The 23,127-nt window shown below is 46.2% G+C and overlaps 1 protein-coding gene across 2 annotated transcripts in view; it reads right to left on the reverse strand.

Annotated features, from left to right (window-relative positions):
• fbxo46 (F-box protein 46) overlaps positions 1-23,111 on the reverse strand; it is a 28,560-nt gene extending 5,449 nt beyond the window's left edge. Inside the window, exons 1-4 of one of the 2 annotated variants that reach the window (XR_014552721.1) lie at positions 22,746-23,111; positions 19,270-19,417; positions 18,382-18,457; positions 17,199-18,088 (exon numbers count right to left, since the gene is read on the reverse strand). Coding sequence is in view for 1 of the 2 variants with exons in the window: in XM_083637331.1 (XP_083493457.1) it covers positions 47-541 (495 nt within the window). In the remaining variant the exon portion in view is untranslated. Of the gene's footprint in view, positions 1-46; positions 698-17,198; positions 18,089-18,381; positions 18,458-19,269; positions 19,418-22,745 lie in introns of those variants that run through there. The other variant, XM_083637331.1, reaches the window with a different exon arrangement.
• Positions 23,112-23,127: the final 16 nt, after the last annotated feature.

Consider the following 23,127-nt stretch of genomic DNA (forward strand, 5'->3'; position numbering starts at 1 on the left):
TTCACATCTTTGCTTCCAGTCAGCACCAATCTGGCATGTCCCTTACCTTCATGGCGCTGGGTCTGGGCAGCCCTGCTCCACTGAACTGGTGCGCTACGAAGAAGGCGATCTTCTCCTTGGTGTTGCCTGGCTTAATGACATACCAGGTGTCCAACAGCACGCGGCCATCCTCCATCTGGGCCCCGGAAGAGGGCGGCGATGGCGGGGCGGAGGAGGGCGGAGGCGCCTGGCTCTGTGTCAGGGAGCCCGTGCTGAGCTCGGGGTCCGGGGGAGTGTTCTCTGAACCCACGTCCTCCTCCTCCTCCTCGCCATTCTCCTCCTGCCCGCCCACCATCATCCCTCCCCCCACCACCCCACTCCCATCTCTGCCCACCGGGGAGGGCTCCGCCTTGCAGAGGGAGGGGGACCCCGCCCCCCCGCCGCCACCCCCACCCCCTCCGCCGCTGCCCCCCGAGCCCGGGCTGCGAGCCTTGTTCTGGGAGTAGGTGCCAAAGGGGCGCGGGCACCACAGGCGGATGTGGGAGAAGGTGTCTCGGTCCATCACGGCGCGGACCACCGGGGCATATCGGCATCTAGGCTGGCCATCGAGCACCCAGAGCCGGACCGCTCATTCTCTTCTGCTCCCCGTCCCAGTGCCAACCTGACGGGGGCACTGTCTGGCACTCGACTCACCAGCAGCACCGGGCGGGCATACAATCTGCATCAAGAGAAGAAGAGAGGGGATGAGAGACGAGAGAAGGGAGGGGCAGAGGCAGAGATATGAGGAATAGAGGAAATAAGAGGATAACATTAGTCCAGTCATAAAACAGCTAAATCATGACAACAGGGTATTATACAGTATGCAGGGATCCTGAAGTTAAAATCTTTTTTAATACATTTTTCAAGACATTTTCAAGACCTCAACGCCATTTTCGTCACATCAGCGATAGGGGTGTAAGTCACAAGTTTCATCACGATACAATATTATATTGATTATTTGGACAACGGAACGATATTTGTTGATATCATAAAGTCTGCACGATACGATATTGATTCAATTCAGGAGGTCTGCGATTGATATGAGACGATATCATACTCCAATTTAACACAATCAGCACAACAGCTACAACATGTATAGAGATGCTGCGATCAAGATTTTTCAATTCCGATCCGATTTCGATATTTTAGCTCAAAACCGATCCGATTCCGATCAAATTTCGATACCCGATTCGATACCGATTTCGATCCGATACCGATACAGCACATATTTAAGTCTCTCTATGCTGTCTGATAGCTAGCAGGCAACAAACATTTTTAGGGTTAGGTATGTATGTGTGTGCTTTGGTAATATAGTATGTAAACAATTTAGTTCATCTAATTCATTTGATGTAAAACTAAAACATAACAATCAAATTAGGGCTGGGCGATATGGCCTCTAAAGAATATTGCAATGTTTTTCGGCTATATCGCGATACACGATATATATCTCGATATTTTTGAAATCTCTCATAAATGCTCAATTTACCCCTTCAGGGTTCATACACATTTTGACCAATGGATTTCCATGACTTTATCATAAGTTCTTAACCTGTATTTTATGCACACCTGGGGTAAAAAAGAAGAAGAAAGAAAGGGCAAATGTTGTGAGCAAAGATGGATTTAATATTCCATAGCTCTGACCTAAGCAAATCTGACATCACTATTGTGATATAATATTTTTTTTAGTAAAGTGTATCACTCAATAGTCATTACAAAAAATAATGGCTTTTATAGAACCGAAAGCCTAGCTGCTTAGTCTGCAGATGAAACATAAAAAAATACATTTAGACTCTTATTGGCATGACGGCAACATATAAGCGGTCTGAATTTTGCATGGGGCCAGTTCTATAGTGAGGCATGGAAAGCCTCACTATACGCCATCTGTGTCGTTTCACTTTTGACTGAAAAATGATGCCTGTAGTCTAGATTAAAGAAAATACATGTATGTGATGTTGACAATTATGTAGGCTATGTGCGCATTCGTTTTCCTTATAGATCATGAGTGCTCCGCAGCTAGCTACGTTAGCTTGCATGTAACGTTAACGTTAGTTGATTTTGGAGACACAAACCCTGGACGTTACATTTTGAGTAGGCTAATGCATGAGGTTCTCTATGGTTTACGCCAGCTCTGGGAGTATGAAATGCTTTAAATGCGGGGGTTTTGGTCACAACAAGCTTGTGGAGCGCTTCCCTGCAACTAGATAGCCTAACCAGCTAGCTAACGTTAGCCCCGTTAGCCATCATCACAACAACTAACGTTAACGCCAAAACAAATCCGCTGCCTCATCCCCACGTTTGGTTTAGCGTTAACGCCAGCTCAGACTTTCCCCTAATCTCAGAAACCTTGCGGGACATGTCTTGCAAATTGCAATAGTGGTTGTTTCTGTCAGCCACACTGGGGGCAGCCATGTTTTGCCAGTCTATGGTGCGGACGCGTGATTTCGAATCGCACATAGGTTAAGGACGGGTGTGTCTGACGTTTTGGCCCTGGCCATCCTAGGCTCAACGCGGCCTCTGTGTGCCTCTGTGTGCTGCTGCTGCTGCTGCTGCTGCTGCTGCATGCTGGATAGAAATCCTGGAGCGGAGTCATGGAATGGAGTGCTTATATCGGAGCCTTGGATCGGTCATTTTCGCTGGAATCCGATCCGATCCATGTTTTTTGGCTGATATCGCGCCGATATCCGATCACATGATCGGATCGCAGCATCTCTAAACATGTAATACCTCATCAAATGGCAATTCATACTTTTTAATACTTAAGGGCCTTAAATTTGCCTAAATTGATTGATCAACTTTTAATACTTTTCAAGACCCTGCAGATACCCTGCCTGGACAACAGAGTTCATATCTCTAGTGCAAGTTGCAATGCTTCATCAGTGGCAGGATCAATTAAGACAATCGACTAATGGAGGTTGTATTGAATAGTTGTGGAGGTGTGAGATGGAGAATGCAGAGTGAAAAAGGCAAACTAGCTTTCTACACCAACAACAACAACAGCAGCCCAGTCAGCAGTCTGGAGAGAAAAAAGAACTACCGTCATTGCTGTTATCAGAACTCATCATAAATAGACTCGTCTCCTACTTTGGCCAAACTCAATTAAGCGATTGACTGTGCTACTTTACTGTAAGATCATCTCTCCCGCCTTGGAGCCTCTCAATCACATTAAAGGGATTCCATTCCAGGCTGTGTGTCTGTCTGGGGCCGGTGTGTGTGTGTGTGTGTGTGTGTGTGTGTGCCTGTGTGTGTGCCTGTGTGTGTGTCTGTGTGTGTGTGTGTGTGTGTGTGTGTGTGTGTGTGTGTGTGCGTGCGTGCGTGCGTGCGTGCGTGCGTGCGTGTGTGTGTGTGTGTGTCTGTGTCTGTGTCTGGGGCCTGGCTGCAGATCAAAGGCAGGAGAGGTGGAACACAAACGGCACCAAATGGATTCTCCACGTCCCTTTCTCCTCCTGTCAGCGCTTCAAAGGGGACTTGTTTGATAGTAGGCAACACGTGGAGGTTGCAGGCGGGCATATGCTGCACCTATTTTTAGCAAACAGCAGGGGGGGGTAGTAGTGAAAGTGCTGTAGCTGCTGTCCTCGCCCCTCTCTCTCCCTGGCTGCAGGCTGCAGGCTGCAGGCTCGGGGGAAGCCGTTAGTGGAGCCAGGGTGCTTTGCTTCTGCGTCACCGACCACGCCAGCTGGAGGAGCTGCCGGCAATGTGCCGGCATGCTTAAGGAGGAGAGAAACAAACAATAGTGGAGCTACATGCTACACGCTTAGCTCGCTGCCGATTTAAAAGACCTCCTCCGCTGTGGAACGGCTTCAAGCCACCGTTACACCTCAACTCTCTTGTCGTATTAAGCTGCTCTCTTTTAAGTAAGCAACCTTCATGCACAGATATTTGCCTATCATTTTGATATTTAGCCAAGCACTCCCTGAAGACAGCTGCTGAGGACGTGAACTTCCTCCCGTAGAACAACAACAAGCAGCATGTGTCTTGCTGATAGGAGATCTCTACCAGCTTGACAAACACCACACCCCTCAAGATCAAATAGGCTACATCACGGGATGGGAGAAAGGTGAAAAACCAGTAGTGATTAGAATATGCCAAACCCTAAGGGATGATTTGAATGAGGCCATGCCAAAAAATATATCATAAAATGCACCAGTACTGTACTGTACATAATAGGGGTGGGGGAAAAAATCGATACACCACAGTATCGCGATATTTTGCCTGACGATATCGTATCGATATTTGGACGCCAAATATCGATATTGCAAAAAAAAAAAAAAAAAAAAAAAAAAAAAAAAAAAAAATTTGCAGGCCATGCCAGGCCACCGGGCTACTATAAACTTTAGTTCCAAGGCCAGCAGTAAACAAACGGTAGCATATTTTCATTTTGTTTTAACAGTAACAGTTTTGTCATAACAGTCATTTACAAATTCCCCAGTTACTGAATGGGCTGCACAAAATGTTTTGTGTAAGTGAAGTGAAGTTGCAAAAACTACATAAGTACAGTAGTCCACACACACATCCAGTTAAGGTGGACTGTAAGTAGACTGTAACAAACAGTTCAGTTTGTCAGGTGCATGCAACTATGACATGACTTTATGAAAGTTGTTGGTCTGTCTACTTGACAATGTTGCTGCAATAAAATGGTTGAAGTCAGATGTACAGACTGAAAAATTGTTCTTATATAAACCAGATGTTGACAAAGTTTTCCTTTGGGGACATCATTTGCAGTTGAAAAAGTAAGAAATCGCAATATATCGAAATATCGCAATATTCAATATATCGCAATATCGATATATCGCAATATCGAAAATATCGCAGTATCGCAATACTATCGTATCGTGACTCAAGTATCGTTTCAGTATCGTATCGTGGGCATCTGGTGATTCCCACCCCTAGTACATAACAAGAACACTTGAGTGTGTTGGGACTTGCAGGTCACCTGCTGTCTGCTCACACAAGTGCGTTTCTATCGACTCGTCTTCCTCTCTTCGTTACCATGGTGGGAAATGAGCCAAATGCTGCTAAATGTTGGGGTGTGGCAGCGACTTGAAAAACGTGGTATGTAATTTTGGCAGGTAAGCAACCATTACCCAACCAACCGGTTTGGCCTAAATGAGAGGGAAGAAGAGACACACAACAACATAGCATAGCCTAAAATAAAACAGTCTAAAATAAAACGTGCTAATATTGATACTTTAGTGGACAGTACGTAAGTTGTGCAGCCTCAAAACCACAACAATGCTCTAAAGATACCCCGGAGAGTGGACACAGCTCTTCAAACAATGTTGTTGTTGTTGCACAAGACTCTTAAAGAGCATATTTGGCAAAAGCTTGGTGTATTCGTTTGAAGATTGAGGTTTGCCAAGGCAGTAAGTAGCCTAGCTAGCCTGCTCTCCATTTTTAGCCAGCATAGTGCTTCAGTCATTGTTTTGCTGTCTGTCTGGCACTCTGAATGGCTGCTGCTTTGTACTGAGAGAGGTGCAAAAAGCACACGCCGCCTACACAGTGTGCTTCAATACTTCCTCCATAATCACACGGCAACAACTGAGCTCAGAGCTGCAGATAACACTGTTGTGAGGAGGAGGGGGGGCTAGCTCTCTCTCCCTGACCCCTTCTCTCCTTCTCTCCACCAACCACTTTTTATTCTCTGCCTCCTTTCCTCACGACACCGGTTGTTTGCCCCGCCCATCACGCTCCATGCTGCCCCGCCCTCTCCCTGCATCACACTGCCCCGCCCATCACGCTCCATGTTGCCCCGCCCTCTCCCTGCATCACACTGCCCCGCCCATCACGCTCCATGTTGCCCCGCCCTCTCCCTGCATCACACTGCCCCGCCCATCACGCTCCATGTTGCCCCGCCCTCTCCCTGCATCACACTGCCCCGCCCTCTCCCTGCATCACGCTCCATGCTGCCCCGCCCTCTCCCTGCATCACACTGCCCCGCCCTCTCCCTGCATCACGCTCCATGCTGCCCCGCCCTCTCACTGCATCACACTGCCCCGCCCTCTCCCTGCATCACGCTCCACGCTGCCCCGCCCTCTCCCTGCATCACACTGCCCCGCCCTCTCCCTGCATCACGCTCCATGCTGCCCCGCCCTCTCCCTGCATCACACTGCCCCGCCCTCTCCCTGCATCACACTCCACGCTGCCCCGCCCTCTCCCTGCATCACGCTCCATGCTGCCCCGCCCTCTCCCTGCATCACACTGCCCCGCCCATCACGCTCCACGCTGCCCCGCCCTCTCCCTGCATCACGCTCCACGCTGCCCCGCCCTCTCCCTGCATCATGCTCCACGCTGCCCCGCCCTCTCCCTGCATCACACTGCCCCGCCCTCTCCCTGCATCACGCTCCATGCTAGGGCTGGGCGATATGGCCTCTAAAGAATATCGCGATGTTTTTCGGCTATATCGCGATACACGATATATATCTCGATATTTTTGAAATCTCTCATAAATGCTCAATTTAACCCTTCAGGGTTCATACACATTTTGACCAATGGATTTCCATGCCTTTTCCATAAGTTCTTAACCTGTATTTTATGCACACCTGGGGTAAAAATAAGAAGAAAGGGCAGATAGTGAGCAAAGATGGATGATTTCATATTCCATAGCTCTGACCTAAGCAAATCTGACATCACTGTGAACACAAACAACACTTCTGATATAATATGATTGTTTTAGTAAAGTGTATCACTCAATAGTCAATACAAAAAATAATGGCTTTTATAGAACCGAAAGCCTAGCTGCTTAGTCTGCAGATAAAACATAAAAAAATAAATTTAGACTTGACTTTTATGTAGGCTATGTGCGCATTCGTTTTCCTTATAGATCATGACTGCCCCGCAGCTAGCTACCTTAGCTTGCATGCAACGTTAGCGTTAGTTGCTTTTGGAGACACAAACCCTGGACGTTTCATTTTGACACGCTGCCCCGCCCTCTCCCTGCATCATGCTCCACGCTGCCCCGCCCTCTCCCTGCATCATGCTCCACGCTGCCCTGCCCTTTCCCTGCATCACGCTGCCCCGCCCTCTCCCTGCATCACGCTCTCCTCTCAGAAGAACAGATTGGACTTGGAATCCTAAGAGGGGCCACAGAGAGACAGTCTGTCCACTGCAGTGTTCCAGTATAAAGTCTCACACACACGGAGAGATGGATACACAGACAGAATGGCAGGAACACCAGTCACCGGCTTATCAAAGCTTTGACCACCAGCATTCACTCACATTCAATGAGCTCATCAGCATAAGATGCTGGAGATAGGAGACCCCACACACACACACACACACACACACACACACACACACACACACACACACACACACACACACACACACACACACACACACACACACACAAAATCAATGGCAAATATTTTGCACAGGGATGTGAATAGGGATCTGAGTTTCCGTTGTCCGGTAATTGCCGGATGTTGTCCGGTAAAATTCTTCGAAGTCCGACAAATTTAAATCTGCCGGACACCAGGTCCGGTAAATAATCCCCTCTCAAGCCTACCTCGACGAGGTTAGGGGAGACGGGTGACCCGCCTGGCTGGTTTCTCATGGACCTCTTGCGTGGGATCCCAGGCACAATATCTCTCACAAGCACATAAGCACCTTATGCGGCTGGTAATCATGTTGTAAATGGTAAATGGTAAATGGACTGCATGCATTTATATAACGCTTTTATCCAACGCGCTTTACAATGTGCCTACATTCATTCACCCATTCAGACACCGAAGGCGGCCAGCTGCCACGCAGGGTGCTGGCAGGCACAGCCATCGGGAGCAATTTGGGGTTCAGTGTCTTGCCCAAGGACACTTCGACATGCGGACTGGAGGAGCCGGGGATCGAACCACCGACCTTCTGATTAGTGGATGACCCGCTCTACCTCCTGAGCCACAGCCGCCCCACGTTGTAATATTGAAAATCGATAATATATGTATGTTTTCTCCCCCCCCCCCCCCCCCCCCTGTGTCTGAGCGTGCTTGCCTCAATACCTGTGCCAGCAGTCAGCAGCACTCAGCAACAGCTGTCTGTCTCAACAGGTGAAGTTAGGCCTAAACCAAAACAACTGCTTTAAACCCTCAACCAATGAGTGAGAACAGACACTGCTCTTGACAGTGAAATTATTACACCTGTATATTTGATTCTGAGAGAAATTGATTCCACATTTCACCATACAATGTCACATACAATGTCACATCCAGATCAAGTGGAGATGTGTCTCCCATTCAGATTGCAATGCTGCACGTCAAACAATTCCTGCAAATGAAGGCTTTGGTTTGGAGCATTTTGCATCAACCTAATCCTCCACATAGACATAGTGTCCCAGCACAGAGGCTGCCGCTGACGCCACAGACACGGAGCTATTAAGAGCATCGGTCTGCATCATCGGGACCCCAGATACCCAATAAATAAAAGATCAAAAGAGAAACTGAGGAGAAAACATGATCTTATCGGTCTCCAGTCCACACAAGTGTGCACTTAAGGCAGTAGGCAGGATATGAATCTAGATGATGATACAAGCTGTCAGGTATGAGTACACACAACAGAAGTCTTATGGGAATAGATGTTTAACCAGGCCAAATCACAGCACATGTTAAACTGACCAGAGCTGTCTGAAGTGAAGTGATAAGAGGAAAGAGATTTGAAGTGGATCTACAGACCAGACTAGGGGATGCAAATTGATCCGATTATTTTTTATTGATACCAAATGCCATTTATCAATTCTGCTTATCGGTCCGATTCTTTATCGACTCCCTTATCAATTCCCGATCAATTTTCTGTGGGGGGAAAAAAGGATTTCTTCCTCTCCACCATGACTCCTTGCACGTTTCCGGCAGCGTCGGTGCATGCACAACTGTCATAAAATCACGCCGGCATTGATAAGAGGAATGTGATCAATGTGAGGAGACGTACAATTTGGAAGCGGTTCTAAATGGTTGCGGCTTGTCTCGATTGATTCCCATCCCCACACCAGACAGCCTAGTTAATAAGTTGACAGCTCAGCTACTCGTCTACCCAGCCCACATCATGCATGTAACGTCTGCTGACCATCTTTCCTGTTCTGTCTGGGGGATTGTGACAGTTACTCGTCTGTAACTGTTCTGTCTGGGGGATCGTGACAGTTACTCGTCTGTAACATTGCAGAACATGACTCGACTGTGACAACATTCTGCCAGCAAGACGCAGTAATCCACAACATTTGTTTGGATGGACAAGAGCATTCACAGTTTCAGGGTTTTCCCAGCCTGACTCAAAGGTGCACCGCCTTTGTATTATTGGCCGCCACCTTTGTTGAAAATTTAAATTGTTGAAAACGAAAGGTGCGCACACAAAGTGTGTATGCCACACATGCCATGCACGTTCTCCAGCCTTTGCCACCTTTGTCTAAAAACAAAAATCTAAATTTCCCCCCCAAAAAATCTATTTGTTATTTCAAACGCAAATGTTCAACCAGAGATTGGCAGGTTTAGCATACAGTAGGGCTGCACGATATTGGAAAAAAACAGACATTGCAATATATTTGGTTTCTGCGATATATATTGCGATATGAAAGAATACAGGAATTTTCACCAAATGACTTGATTAGCTCATCAAGCCTTGTCCCTTTAAGAAGGTAGTGGGTAACCTGCGTGGGTGACATAGTAGCAAGTGTTTTTAGCTGCAGCCAGAGTGATTGGCAGGATGCTAGTGTGCCAATGCTGAGTATCAACCAGCAAAAAGTTATAGCCTGACGTGTAGTTGACAGACTTCATGTAAGCGACAGACTTCATGGCCTGTCGCTTGCTTGTGACGTCACGCGGGAAAACAGCTTCGCGCTTACCTGCTAGTTTCTCCTCTGACATTTTTATCATTTTAGACTATCTTACGCCATTTTTAACGTTTTATTCTTTAGATCATGCAGTTTTTTAATCATCTGTCCCAGCATAGCCTGAGATCTTAGTGATCAGTCACCGCTTTATTAACGTTTTAAAGCCTGATCTCCGTTCACCGGCTGTGGGCGCATCCCCGTTGGCTCAGCTGCTAACCGTCAACACGCCAAATCCATCTACCTGGAGGGATTCGCCAGGTTCTAACTGCTTACCGTGTGCCAATACACCGCAACAGGCCCACTTTCTGGGCCTGCGCCGGTAAGTTTCGTTCCCTGTTGGACCTCCTGTGTCATCCTAACTGCATAAACAACGTATACCTATCCTCCGCTGTGGGCTACCGTTTGTGTAGCCCTCGCCGGTAAGTTTCGTTCCCTGTTGGACCTCCTGTGTCATCCAAACTGCATAAATCAACGCATACCTATCCTCCGCTGTGGGCTACCGTTTGTGTAGCCCTCGCGTGTAAGTCTCGCCCTGTGATGCTACGCTATTCTGATCTGCCATCAACAATATTTACACCACCTCGACTCCCGTACTGGCCACAGTTGTTTTTCTTCCCTCTCAGATCTCCACCCCGACAAATCCATCTAATCATACGAAGATCAAATCATGCCTTCACCTACCTCTTCGTCCGCCTCTTCATCCGCCTGCGATCGCTGTCCTCAGCTGTGCCTGAAAATCTCCGAGCTGCAAGAGAGGGTCTCCGTCCTTTACCAACTTAGAGACGAGGAAAAAATCATGGACTCTCTGGTCTCCAGCTGTCGTCCTGCCGATGGTCTGCTGGACTCCTCGGACTCGGAGATCTTCATGGGCGCCGCTGCTGCTCACACATCATACGCCGAAGCTCTGAATGAGACTGTCCCGCTCTCTCCTGCGGCTGCTGCCCGCTCCACTGACCCCTGGACTCTACAAGGAGCTAAGCCGAGAGCCCAGGCTTCCTCGACCCCCGCCCCCGTCCAATTGGACCTCTGGACTACGGCAGGTAGGGGCAGACACGGTGGGAAACTCCTCCCCCGCCCCCCTCCTTCTGGTGTCCTTCATATGCCCACTAAAAATAAATTCTCTGTCCTCGACATGCGTCAATTCCCCCCTCTCCCCGGCCATCTCGCCCCCCTGCCTACACCTCCCTCTGTCTCCTCTGCGATCAGCCATTCAAAACTATACACCCCTCCACAACGCACTGGTCGCATTCATTTCACCCCATGTCCGAATCCTCCTCTGGTTCGGTCTGCAGTCCAATCTTCATCCCAAAGTCAAACGCTAAAGTCCGCCGCTGAGCACCCTCCTGCCCCTCCCTCGAATACCCCTCCTCCACAACAACCCCCTCAGTCAGTCTCGCCGCCCCCCCTCTTCCCCCCCACCACTCTGATAGTCGGTGATTCTATTATTAAACGATTCCGTTTTGTAAATGCCATAACCCACTGTTTCCCCGGAGCCACTGTCCCCACTCTCCTCGATAAACTTCCTGCTCTCCTGGCCTCACTCCCGCCGTCCATTCAGAAAATCATTGTTCATGTCGGTACAAACGACACTTCACTCCAAAAATCCATCATCACGCAGTCTGACTTTATCCGTCTTTTTGCCCTACTGAGCAGTTGTGGAAAGTCCATCTTTATATCCGGTCCGATCCCCACGCTTGGCCGCTCTGCTGCGAGGTTCAGTCGCATTCTCAGTCTGCACACCTGGCTTCAATCCAAGTGCAATAGCCTTCACATCAACTTCATCCATAACTTCAACTTATTTTGGGAACGCCCCTCCCTGTTCTCTGATGATGGTCTGCATCCAAACTCTATAGGCTCTTACATGCTTGCGGCTAACATTCGCCATTCTGTCCTGTCGGCTTCTCTCAGATGACCACTACTGTCCCTGCCCTCCCCCCGTTCTTCTTCGCTCCCTCTCTTGCCCACTAGTACACCTTCAATTACATCTCCCCATCCCTTGAGCTCCCCCTACCGACCGGGAGTGGAACTTCTCTCCATCCTTGCCGAAGCTTCTATTTCAGATCATTTATCTACCACTATTCACACAGCCTCTAGCAATACAATTTTCTGCAAATCTGTTAACCGCAATTCCAATATCCCTATCCTCATTAATCATAGACCTCATCACCCCTCTTCTTCACGTATAAATTACAATGCCAAAATCATCAACTCTCTCAGTAGAAACCCAGTCAATTACTCATTCCCCCAACCTTCCATTTCACCTCTCTCTGTCACTGCTGGTCTCTGGAACTGCCAATCTGCTATTAAGAAAACTGACTTCATCACAGCCCTCGCCACTTCACAGTCACTCCTCTTCCTCGCCCTTACAGAAACATGGATCATCCCTGAAAACACTTCAACCCCCGCAGCCCTCTCTGATGCCTTTTCCTTCTCTCACACTCCCAGAGCCTCTGGCCGTGGTGGTGGCACTGGTATCCTAATTTCACCCAAATGGTCTTTCACGGTTTCTCCTCTTCCTCACCTTCCTCTATCCTCTTTTGAATTTCACTCTGTCTCTGTTTCTTTCCCAGTTAAACTCAACATTATCATCATTTATCGTCCCCCCGGTCCACTTGGAGCTCTCTATGATGAGCTGGATTCACTCCTCTCCCTCTTCCCTCCGGATGGCACGTCCCTCGTCCTGTTGGGAGACTTCAATCTCCCGTCTGCTTCTGTTCACTCCCCTCTCTTTCTAAACTTCCTCTCTTCTTTTGACCTCTCCCTCTCTCCTTCTCCGCCCACTCACAAAGCGGGGAACCTCCTCGACCTCGTTTTCACCCGTGCTTGCACCTCTTCCAACCTCACAGTCACTCCCCTCCCTGTCTCCGATCACCACTTCATAACCTTCTCCCTTCCCATTCCCCTCCCTATACTCCCCCTCCCCCCACTCACATCATCACCTCCCGTCGCAATATAAAAACCCTCTCACCCTCTGCCCTCTCCTCTGCTGTCCTCTCTCTCCTCCCTTCTGCTGAACATTTCTCTTCTCTTTCCACTGACGATGCTGCCACCAGTCTCTTCTCATCTCTCTCCTCTGCTCTTGATTCCCTCTGTCCACTCACCTCCAAACCTGCTCGACCCTGTCCCCCAGCACCTTGGCTGTCTGAGGCTCTGCGAGCTCGCCGGACAGAGCTTCGGGCAGCCGAAAGAAAATGGATCAAGTCTCACAACCCCTCTGACCTCTCCGCCTATCACCTCATTCTATCCAACTTCACCACTACTGTCTCCTCCGCTAAGTCTGCCTTTTTCATTTCCCAAATTCAGTCCTCTGCCTCCAACCCCAGTAAACTCTTCTCTACTTTTTCCTCTCTCCTTAATCCTCCCGCCCCTCCTCCTCCCTCCTCCCTTTCTGCTGATGATTTCATGTCCTTCTTCATCAAAAAAATCCATGACATCAGTTCTTCATTCCCTCCCCCAGCAACCAACAACAGCACTTCCAATCTCTACCCTGGTTCCCCGTCCCCCACTACAACTCTTTCCTCTTTCTCACCCCTTTCCTCCGATGCTATCCTTAAACTTCTCTCATCTAATCGTGCAACCTCCTGTCCCCTGGATCCCATCCCCTCTTCTCTTCTTCAAACCATTTCCCCTGATCTATCCCCCTTCCTCACTTCATTTATCAATTCCTCACTGTCCTCCGGCACCGTCCCTCCTCCTCTTAAAACTGCCATAGTCAAACCTCTCCTCAAAAAACCCTCCCTTGACCACTCCTCCGTCCAAAACTACCGTCCAGTATCTCTTCTTTCATTTATTTCCAAAACCCTTGAACGTACAGTTTCTGAACAACTCTCCCTCCATCTCTCTCAAAATAACCTCCTGGATCCCCTTCAATCTGGCTTTAAACCAGCCCACTCCACTGAGACCGCCCTCCTCTCCGTCACACATGCCCTTCACTCTGCTCAAGCTGCTTCCCTCTCCTCTGTTCTTGTCCTCCTTGATCTATCTGCTGCCTTTGATACTGTAAACCACCAAATCCTTCTCTCCACTCTCTCTGATCTGGGTATTTCTGGTGCTGCACTCTCCTGGTTCACCTCTTATCTCTCCAATCGCACATTTCAAGTTCTTTGGCGGGGTTCCCTTTCTAAATCTTGCACTATGAACACGGGTGTCCCCCAGGGTTCAGTCCTCGGTCCCCTTCTTTTTCTGCTCTATATTAGGTCCCTGGGTCACGTAATCTCTTCTCACGGGTTCTCTTATCACTGCTACGCTGACGACACTCAGCTTTTTCTCTCTTTTCCCCCTTCCGACACACAGATTGAAACTCGTCTTGCCGCTTGCCTCAAAGACATCCTCTCCTGGATGACAGACCATCATCTCAAACTGAACCTCAGCAAAACTGAATTACTTTACATCCCCGGAAAAAACTGCCCCCTCACTGACCTCTCCATCACCATCGACAATACCACAGTTCTTCCCTCTCAATTCGTTAAAAACCTTGGTGTACATATCGACAACCAGCTATCTAACTCCCCCTCAATTACAGCCATCGCCCGCTCCTGTAGATTCTCTTTATACAACATCAGAAAAATCCGTAAGTTCCTCACCACCGAAGCAACACAACTCCTGGTCCAGGCTCTTGTCCTCCCCCGCCTGGACTATTGTAATGTCCTTCTGGCGGGGTTACCCGCATCTGCCATCCAGCCCCTCCAATTCATCCAAAACTCTGCTGCACGTCTGATCTTCAACCTCCCTAAATTCTCCCATGTCACCCCTCTTTTCCGTCAACTTCATTGGCTCCCGGTCCTTGCACGCATCAAATTCAAGACCTTGGTTTTGGCCTTCAGGGCAGTCCACCGATCAGCCCCCCTTTACTTACAATCCCTCGTCACCTTCCAAACACCTCACCGCTCCCTCCGCTCCTTCACCTCCACCGCTCGCCTCGCCCCTCCATCACTTCTTACACCTGGTAGTCGTCTGTCCCGTTCCCGCCTGTTCTCCTCTCTGGCTCCACAATGGTGGAATGAGCTTCCCCCTTCGGTAGTGTTGGCCGAAACACTTCCTATCTTCCGCCGGAGGCTAAAAACCCACCTCTTTGGACTACACCTGGGTCCTCCTTAAGGGTTAATGCTATGGTTACATTTCACATTTCACTGCTTCATTTGTTGTTTTTAACTTATCTTAATGTTTATATTTGACTCTTACATATGTTTCTCTTTTTAATTTGTTCTTATTTGATATGTTTATTAATTGTAATTGTGTAACCTGTAAGTCGCTTTGGATAAAAGCGTCTGCTAAATGAAATTAAAAAAAAAAGTAAAGTGTAGTTAATTTGCCTTATTACTTGACATTGCATGTCCTGCGATGTGACTATTGCGCAAACGTACATTGCGATGGCGATGCTGAAACGATATATTGTGCAGCCAAAAGTAATCCACAACATTTACTTGGATGGACAAGAGCATTCACAGTTTCAGGGTTTTCCCAGCCTAACTCAAAGGTGCACCGCCTTTGTATTATTGGCCGCCACCTTTGTTGAAAATTTAAATTGTTGAAAACGAAAGGTGCGCACACAAAGTGTGTATGCCACACATGCCATGCACGTTCTCCAGCCTTTGCCACCTTTGTCTAAAAACAAAAATCTAAATCCCCCCCCCCAAAAATCAATTTGTTATTTCAAACTCATCCTGCAGTTTTTGCACAGTGAGGGCAAATGTTCAACCAGAGATTGGCAGGTTTAGCATACAGTACCACCCGTGCACAGCTAAAGCGAAGTTCTGCTAAACTAGTCATTTCCCTATACAAATCAAGGGCAGCTGGGCACTGTCACCAGCAGGACATACAATCCATTGTTAGTAGGTGGTATAGTTCAGAGTACATCTGCAGGCTGAATTTGGCTTTTCCACATTTTGTAAATGGGAGATGGTACGCTAATGTCAAAGCTTGCGGGCCGCTGCCTTCATCCACTTTGTGTTTTTTTCTTAGGGATATTAGGCCATGGGTCTTGGACTACCCTTTCCATACAAGTCAACTTAAAACTGGCAAACACAAAACACTGTCACTCCATCTCAGCAGCTCATTCTCTCTTCCACCTCTCCCCCTCTTTCCTCTTCTTCACAGCCTTTCAGCCAGAAGGGCCCAAGCAGGCCAGTGATATATTACCCATGCATGCCAAGAAGCCTTAGCTCAAGCTCCCTGTGTGTGTGTGTGTGTGTGTGTGTGTGTGTGTGTGTGTGTGTGTGTGTGTGTCCTGTCCCTCGGCGCCTGTGGAGACAATGCAACAGGAGCATGGCCAGCAGGCCATCTCTGCTGCAAACTGTCAACAGAACAATAGGACTGACTGCATCACTCCAGCAGCCTGCCCAGGAACATAACCGTCTAGAGTTGCCCTTCTGTCAGGCCAGCTAGAATAAGGGCGGCTGATTGGTCTACAGGGCTCTGTGTGTGTGTGTGTGTGTGTGTGTGTGTGTGTGTGTGTGTGTGTGTGTGCGTGTGTGTGTGCGTGCGTGCGTGTGTGTGAGCGAGCGCGTGTGTTGTAATGTCACAACATAAGTTAAGACTTCGATGCAAGCTTTGAAACCACAATCACAAACCATTGTGCACTGTCAACACAGCATTTAGCCCTCTAGTTAAACCTCTAAAAGGACGCTGACAATACATTGTCAACATTTTTCATAATTAACATAAGACAATTCCATGCAAGTAGGTCAATGCATGTCCAAGAACAGATCATTTTAACATGATGCCGACGTGAGAGGTTAATCATTATATCTAATCTATTACTGATTATTGTGTCAAAAACAGACTTAATGGCTGGCTCATAGGATTGCAGATTTCCTCTCAACAATATGCAGGTTAGCATATGAACTTTGTTCGCCATTTCACTGCGATTCAATGACAGTGTGCATAACATCCCAGCTAGCAGATCATGGGCGGGCCGCCGGCGGCAAGCCGGAGACCAATTCGGCGGGCCACCGTCGGCAGCCGCAGCGGCTCCGCTGCGGTCGTGCTAGTCGGTGAAACAGCGGTCCGCCGGGGTGGCTCGCTGGCGGTCCGCTGGCGGCACCAGCGTACACAGCCAGCGGCCCTTGCACGGCACGCTGATGGCATGCCGCTGGTATTGCACCTCCCAGCCCCCATATACATTGTTATGCTAATGCTTGCATGCAGTGCTTCTCCACTGGCAGGGCTCCCTTCCTCTCATACTTAAATATGGTGGTAATTTCTGAGGTAGTCTACTTGGTTAAAAAAGGTTGAGAACCACTTCAATAATGCACATAATTACAATGATTTAAATGATAACATGTGAGTATTCATACAACAATAATAATTTAAAGGAGAACAGATCCGTGAACTTTTTGTTATTTTATTTATGGACATAAGAAATCAATCAAAGGATGATGATTTGACAACTGTGCATTGCAAATAGCAAAAAACTTGACAACTCTGTAGCTATATGTTGCATATTATGTAGGCTATATATTAAAAAAAAACACATCAAGCCAAAAATAATGTATAAAAAAAAACAAAGCAAAGCAAAATCTGCCTTAAATAGTGCAATAGTCAAATAAAACAGTCATAAAGATACAAATAGAAAACAGGCATAAAGTCACGCACAGCAGCACATCATAGATATTCCTTTTCCACCGTGTTCCAAAAAGTAAATTTTATATAAAATTGTGTGTTATTATAGGTGGGTAATTATCAAGGACTGTAATGATTGTAAGTCAATACTAGCAGGGGGAGTCTAGTATATAAATAAACAATAGTCTCAAGATTCAAGCTTACTTAATAGCCATAATGAACATGTTACAAATGAGGAATTTGTCTTTGTGCAGTATGCAGCGCAGCAATACAAATCAGGCAGACAGAAAGGCAATTTTCAAATTAATTTGCATTAAAGTGCAAAGTAACAGACCTTGAAAGTGACATAGTGGAGTCCATGTAAATGTCCGTGGCGTGTAATAAGTCCATAAAATGCCCAGTAAGTCCTTAAGTGATGTGTAATGGTTGTGTCCATGGCCGTGGGATAATAATGTCCATATGAAAGATGTCAAGTGTCTTCAAGTGTCTGTGGGATAAGTCCATGGGGGGCATGGGCTTGTGGAGGGTTTCGGGTCTCATTGAAGAGGCGGATAGCCAAGTCCGAGTCACGAGTGCCTCGAGTCGAGTCACGAGTCCTGGACTTGGACTCCTGGACTCGAGAACACTTGCAGGCAGAGGGAGTCACAGGTCTTTTTCTCTTTGACGGCGTTGCACGTGGTGGACAAGGCCGGCTCCTCCGAAACCCAGCTATGCAGCGGAGAGAGATGGACGAGAGGTGAACAAGAAAGATTGAGGACATGAATACTAGTCATTACAGTTTGTTGAAGTACAATTTTATATGTATTAAAACAAAAAGGGGGGCGGGGGGCACACACACACATACACATGGAGGCATTGTGACATCACTGATGCAATAATATTTAGTGAGAGCAACACACACACACACGGGCGTGCCAATAGGGCAGGCGAGGCCAAGCTATGGCTAAAGAAATAATAATTTTCCATAAGAATATTTATAAAAAATAAAATAGAAACCTTACCTTTAAAACTATCTACGAGGTCTTGAAGTTGCCACTCCGCCAATGTGTCTCTGACAAAGCTGTCCATTGGCCCAACCTGAAACAAACAAAGGGAGCTACATTAGAAAAATAAAATAGCTATTTGAATGCCTTTTATGATGCTGCTAGGAGGGATTTTTGAGCTGATACCTATAACAGACAAATATCTGCTTCTCTTGTCCGATAAGCGATAATAATTTCACATTTTTGTATTTATGCAGCTGCTGGACTCTAGCAGCTTCATATGGCTCATCTCAAGCCTGTTTGGTCCAAAATAGAGCTTGCATCAGTGTGGGGGTAAAAGGAAATAAATAATACAAACGATTTACAGACTAACAGTCACAGACTGTAACGGTCTGTAACGTTAGTTTTGATCTCATCTTACATGGCCGTGCACGCAAACAGAAGAATATGCACGCAGTAAATTAACGTGAGCAGCAACACACTAACAATGGGCTGTACTCTGTAACGTTAGTTTAATCAATTGTCTGTTTATAGCCGCGAAAGCAAACGGAATTATGTACGTTAACGTTAAACGGCCGAATAACACCGTTAAATGGTGTATTGATATATCCAGAATGAGCACAAAATAGATGTTTGCAACCGATGCCTTTTTACGTTTTACTCCAAGAAACGTGGAAGGTTTTTAACAAGATGTAGATGGCCCATGCATTTCTTCACTGGGTAGAGTGGCTAACGCTAGCCTCTGCTACTTGTAGGCCTATGTGTAACACAAAAAGCTGTCTACACAACGTCATTTAACTATTAGCCATCTAACTTGTTGTTATCTGCCTAACCAGCGAAATGGCTAATGGTAAGATCGCAGCAGAGCACAATAGGATTTACAAATATAGCGTTAAATATTCTTACCGATCTGCTTTTCAAAGAGCCCCGAAGTTTTCAGTGTTCTTTGTTGTCGTGCACGTCTTGTTTTTCTTGTGATGAAGTTGCAAGAAGGCAGCGGATGATCGCCACCAACCGGTCTGTTATTGTCCGTATATCGCTTTTATAATCAGTCCTGTGTTTTGTAGATAGGTGAAGACAAGTCATGGTTTAAAACGACTTTTTCAAAGATTGTTGCTATCAGTACTCGGCGCATGTTTGCTTCCTGAAATCCCATTCATAAAATGGCGCCAGGACACACGTAGCCTCAATGGCCTGGACGCAGACACAACGTCACACTACGGCAACGCAAAAGTGCCAAAATTCTTCACTTCCCATCGTCACTCTCAACCCCCCCCTCCCTCCCAATAATCTTTATTTCAAACTGTTAACATTACACACACAAAAACAACATCAGACAAATGGATACAGATGAGACATGGGGGGGGGGATATATAGACTGCAGTGCAGACCTGACCAGTGTAATAAAGTAGAGAGAGAGAGAGAGAGAGAGAGAGAGAGAGAGAGAGAGAGAGAGAGAGCCATCATCCTGCATCTGGCTGAAAAATATAACACTGCATACCCAGTGAATAAATGACCCACGTTTATTCTTCTTGGACATCTACCTATTATTATTTGCACTTTATTTATTTATTTATTTATTTATTTATTTATTTATTTATTTATTTATTTATTTATATTCCAGGGACAAAACAATTGTTCCAGAGGTTAAATTAGGCTACAACTGGGTAGACACAGCCCTGTTGTGCCTTAAATTTTGTGTAGGCCTATACAATATTTTGCCAAAAATATGTTGCTATCTTCTATAAACATTCCAAATTTGACATGTTCAAGTAGAAATGCATCAATGCTAGATTATCCATAAATTAAAATTAGGCCAATTATGAGTAATTTTGCAGGGGAAAAAAGTGATCTTTTGTCTCCACATCTGTATTGCAAAATTCATACAGATTCACATTCTACTCCTAAAATGATTTTTTCCCCTTTGTGTACACACACACACACACACACACACACACACACACACACACACACACACACACACACACACACACACACACACACACACACACACATATATACAGATCCTTTAAAAAAATTGAATATCATGGAAATAACATGGATAACCGTGGACTTCAGCGGATTGTCAAGCAAAGACGGTTCAAAAAATTTGGCAGAGATTCAGAGGGAGTGGACTGAGGCTGGAGTCAGTCATAACTGAGAAGTAACTGCTGATTTTCTTCACACTATAATACTTTCTTGAAATACTGTATTGGGGGTCTTCTGGAGCTGTAGGCCAAAATTATGAAAAATGAAACAAATAAAGGCTAGAAATATTTCACTTTGTGTGTAATGAATCTATAATCTATGAAAGTTTCACTTTTTGAAAGGAATTATGGAAGAAAACTTTCCATGATATTCAAATTTTTGGGAAAGGATCTGTGTGTGTATATATATATATACATAGCCTACTTATAGTGATCAACTGCTTATATTGATCAAAAACCTTGGTCCTGAATTATTCCATGCTGTTATGAATAATTTGCTTATAGTGATCAATACTCTGCTTACAGTGATCATTTTGGGCCTTGTCCCACCTGAGAACAATGGATTTTTTTTTTTAATTACAGTAATTTTATTTATTTACTTACAAACTGCCAGAAATGAGCTTTTTGATTAAAAAAAATCTACAGAGGTTCTCAAAGTGGGGTCCAGGTACCCCCAGGGGTCCTTGAGGGGCTTCCAGGGGTATACCTAGCAAAAAAAGTAATTCATTTTCAGAAGAATTCCAAAGATAAGTAACACAATGACAGAATGCATGAGTATTTTGGTCATGGGTTTCATACACTTTATATTATAAAACATTGTGACGACCACACATGGGAGGGTAGTCACAAAAGCTAAAAATCATATCAGTTGGGACAAAATATTATCAAATGAGGCTCCGTTGTCTAATTTGTGTCAGTTTAAAGTTTGAGAACCACTGCACTAGACATCAAGTCAAGTGGCTAGGCCATGGATGCACTATCAAGCACATAAGCTATAGACCACTTTGCTTGGTCATTCAAAACCATTCAAAGTCCAACATCCATCCGGTTGTATTTTAATTTGCTCTGGTTTACGACTCAGGCGTGAACAATTCAACAAAGTGAATTTATAAGCTATTGATTTTGATTTCTGGTATTCAAAGAACATTCCAACACAGGTGATTAGAAATGTTTGTCCACTATGTTTTTTAATTCAAAGACTAACCCAAAAATTTGAGAGAACAACATAAATAAAAAGTAAATGCTGCACGGACAAAACAATTACTACAGAAATTAAATAGGCTACAATAAACTTCTCAAATACAATGTATAATTTTTGGGCATTTGTGTTTTTCATCCATAGGCCTATAGAGCTTTGGAAAATCTTGCTAAGTTCATTTTCGAATGCTGTGAAGGTATTGTTGCCTTTGTGTAGCCTAATAAAAACAGAAATCCATTAAATAGTCTCTTTCAAACAAAAGAGAACAGAACTTAGCCCATTGTTTCAAATTAGAGCTATAGTTTCATAATGCTTATGAATGCAGTTTAATGGATGGAGTATCTTGGCCTATCTGCCGACAGCCAGACACCAGCGCCCCTCCAGCGCTGATGTGGTACTTAGAGAGGGCAAATTCTTGGCGGCTTGCCGACGGCCTGCCGCTGCTAGCCCTCCAGCGGCATTCCGCCAGAGTGAAGGTAGCGGCATCCTCCAGTGGGCCGCCGGATGGCCGCTGAAGGAATGCCACCGCCGCCCGGCCGCTCAAAATGCGACAACGGGCCACTAGCGGCAGCGGCAGATTGCTAGCTGGGATAATGCTCGCCTTAAATGAAAACATGTATTGTCATTCATCTTAAATTAAGTCGGTGAAAATGGAGATTGTTTGCTTGATTCTGTACAACCGTAAAAACACTGCACAACAGATGTGATGATGGCAACTTCCTAATGACAGCTAAATACATTCATGCAACAGAAAACACCATAAATGATACAACGATGGCAACTAAATTTACTCTTTTAAGACCATTTTTGATAACCAAGTTTGCAGTCTTAGCTCTTATATAATAGTCTTAGCTCACGGGTTAGCCAACGGAGCAAAACAGTCCAATAGCGTCGACAGTAAAATAGTAAATACTCAGCTCGTCTTCTTGATCGAGTTGGCACCAGTAACGTTATCGGTTTCATTTCAAAACATGAATGTTTCACATTAGCTAGCTAGGCCCGGGCCATCTACGCTTCCAGCGAATTCCATACGTTTCTAAAGCTAAAGGGTAAGTTAGCCAACAGGCTGGATAGCACAAACATTAGCTAGCTAACTGGCTAGCATAGCTTTACCTGCGCCAGCTAGCAAGCCAACTAGGTAGAACACTCCACAAGTTAACGCTAGTTGCGCGAGTATATTTTGCTAGCCACCTTACCTTGGCGAGCAACGTTGATCTCCAGAGATGAGCCTATTGACCTGTTGGCTGTCGATGACAACTGGTTACGAAGCCATATTCCCCACTAACCTAAGTCCAGACACCAGTTAGTGGGATGCAGGTGACACGAGTTAACGTTATCCGTGTCCACGGTCCACGTAGCTAAAGCTAGCTCATTCGCTGGCTAACGACATTAGCCAGCAGCTACTTCTCTAATCAACCTTGTCTAGTGGTGGTTGCTATCAGGGCCTGAGTGGCTGTCAGTTCTTTGAACACAATCTGACGGACTGTGCGCCTTTTTAGGGCTCTTACCAGTCCCCCCCTCTCGCTATCTATTTAGAAGTGACACAAGCTTTTACGGTATGTTCTCGGGGATACCAAA

This window comes from Poromitra crassiceps (assembly GCF_964638095.1).
Source record: "Poromitra crassiceps genome assembly, chromosome: 5".
NCBI lineage: Eukaryota > Metazoa > Chordata > Actinopteri > Beryciformes > Melamphaidae > Poromitra > Poromitra crassiceps.